Source organism: Tupaia chinensis, unplaced genomic scaffold (assembly GCF_000334495.1).
Source record: "Tupaia chinensis unplaced genomic scaffold, TupChi_1.0 Scaffold000317_1, whole genome shotgun sequence".
Lineage (NCBI taxonomy): Eukaryota > Metazoa > Chordata > Mammalia > Scandentia > Tupaiidae > Tupaia > Tupaia belangeri.
Window position 1 is genome coordinate 3,485,459 of NW_006159810.1, and position 1,685 is coordinate 3,487,143.

At 40.9% G+C, this 1,685-nt stretch overlaps 1 protein-coding gene across 1 annotated transcript in view; it reads left to right on the plus strand.

Moving 5' to 3' along the window:
• ARHGEF33 (Rho guanine nucleotide exchange factor 33) overlaps positions 1 to 1,685 on the plus strand; it is a 57,526-nt gene that overhangs the window by 41,368 nt on the left and 14,473 nt on the right. The window contains exon 13 of the mRNA XM_006151382.3: positions 529 to 693. Coding sequence (XP_006151444.1) covers positions 529 to 693 — 165 coding nt within the window. The remainder of the gene's footprint in view (positions 1 to 528; positions 694 to 1,685) is intronic.

Consider the following 1,685-nt stretch of genomic DNA (forward strand, 5'->3'; position numbering starts at 1 on the left):
GCTGTGTGAAGCTTACTTTTTAGAACTGGACAATGAACAGATAAGTTGGATGGTGATAAGTGCTATGGAAAAAAAAATAACAATTAAGAAGGTGGAGAGAGTTGAATAGATTTCACACTGGGAAAAAATAGGAAAGGTTGATTGGGGGAGTACAGGCTTCATAGGCAACGGAAGCATTCTATAGTGGAGTATCCTAATAACCTAGATTTCCTTCAACCTTATCTCAACCCATCCGAAGGAAAACAGGAATATTCTATAGGAGCTTCAGACCAATAAAAAGCGCTATTTCCCAAGCCAGCGATTCTCTGATGAAAGATGTCTCACTCCCTTCCCGTAAGCTTGTTTCAGCAGCAGTACCCCTACTGCTGCTCAGCAACTAGCTCATATCCTATTATGTAAGTGACCTGGTTTGTAAAGGACCCCACATAGAGCTTCATCTGAGAGATGTCGCTCTCTTTCTTGGCATAATCTGTGTGTTGAGAGGGCCAGTATTTCACTGTACAATCTGAGGATTGTTATTCCTGTCAGGTCGTCCATGGCAAAGTTGTACAAAGGACTGGCTTCCCAGTGTGCAAATGCCGGACAAGATGCTTCCCCCACCGCAGGCCCTGAGGCTGTCCGGGACAGTGGGATCCACTCAGAGGAGATTCTGCAACCCTACCCTTCTGCTCCTGGTTCTAGCCCTGCTGTCACGTAAGCACTTGTTGTTGTGAGAGGTTTAATGGCAACACCCTCAGATCTGAGGCAGTCTCTTCGGGTTAGTAGGTGAACTTGGACTAGGAGTATGATTCATAGGACTCCTCCTTCCTTCCTGTCCTACGAGGCCTATATGTGACAGCCATTCAGCTGACCAGATGCTTGGATCCCAGAGGAAGACATTGACAGTGAGAAAAAAGTCAAAGTAGATATTTACTTTGTGGATCGGTTCAACTCTTGCAATAGTGACAAAACTTCACTTTGAAGTTCAAAATACAAGACCTAAAAATGTAATCCTTAGAAATTATACCCAGACTGAACAATATGTCATTGTACTCTGTGTAAGGAAAATTATACCCAACGACTTTCCAAATTGAAATGTGAATCAGGTCACAACTGTAAATGTGAGACCTACTTTTCATCTTAAGGTCACCAGAGTACATAGTCTGTGAGCATTTATATTTGCATTCGTTGTGCATTTTTGTAGCAGAATTAAAATATGAATACATAAACTAGCAGAATAACCACTTTTGGTCAATATGCAGTACATGATCCATTTACATCTGTCTGTGAAGTACAACACAACTGGAAAATTCTCTCATCTGCTGGGTATGCTACCCTACTTTGTAAATGACTTGATTTCCGTGATTCTAAAAGACAGAAGCACTCCATGACATTGGGCAGATCCAGAGTGACAGCTTTTACAGTTTTTTGATAATGCTTTGGTAGGTGCAAGTTTAAGATGACTTATGTATCAGTTTACAGTCACATGAAAAAATTTTTGAAAGTTTATTATGAAAACTCCAAATACACAGAGAATACAGTAAATCCTATATATATATCATCATCCAGACTCAACCATACCGAGATGCCACCTTTCTTCCTCTAGGTACATAATTGTTTCTAAGGGTAAAGATCCACCAGTTGAACAAATGTTGAGTTTCCATTATTTTGTACTGCTCTGCTAGGGCAAGAAAGGGAGAAGAGCG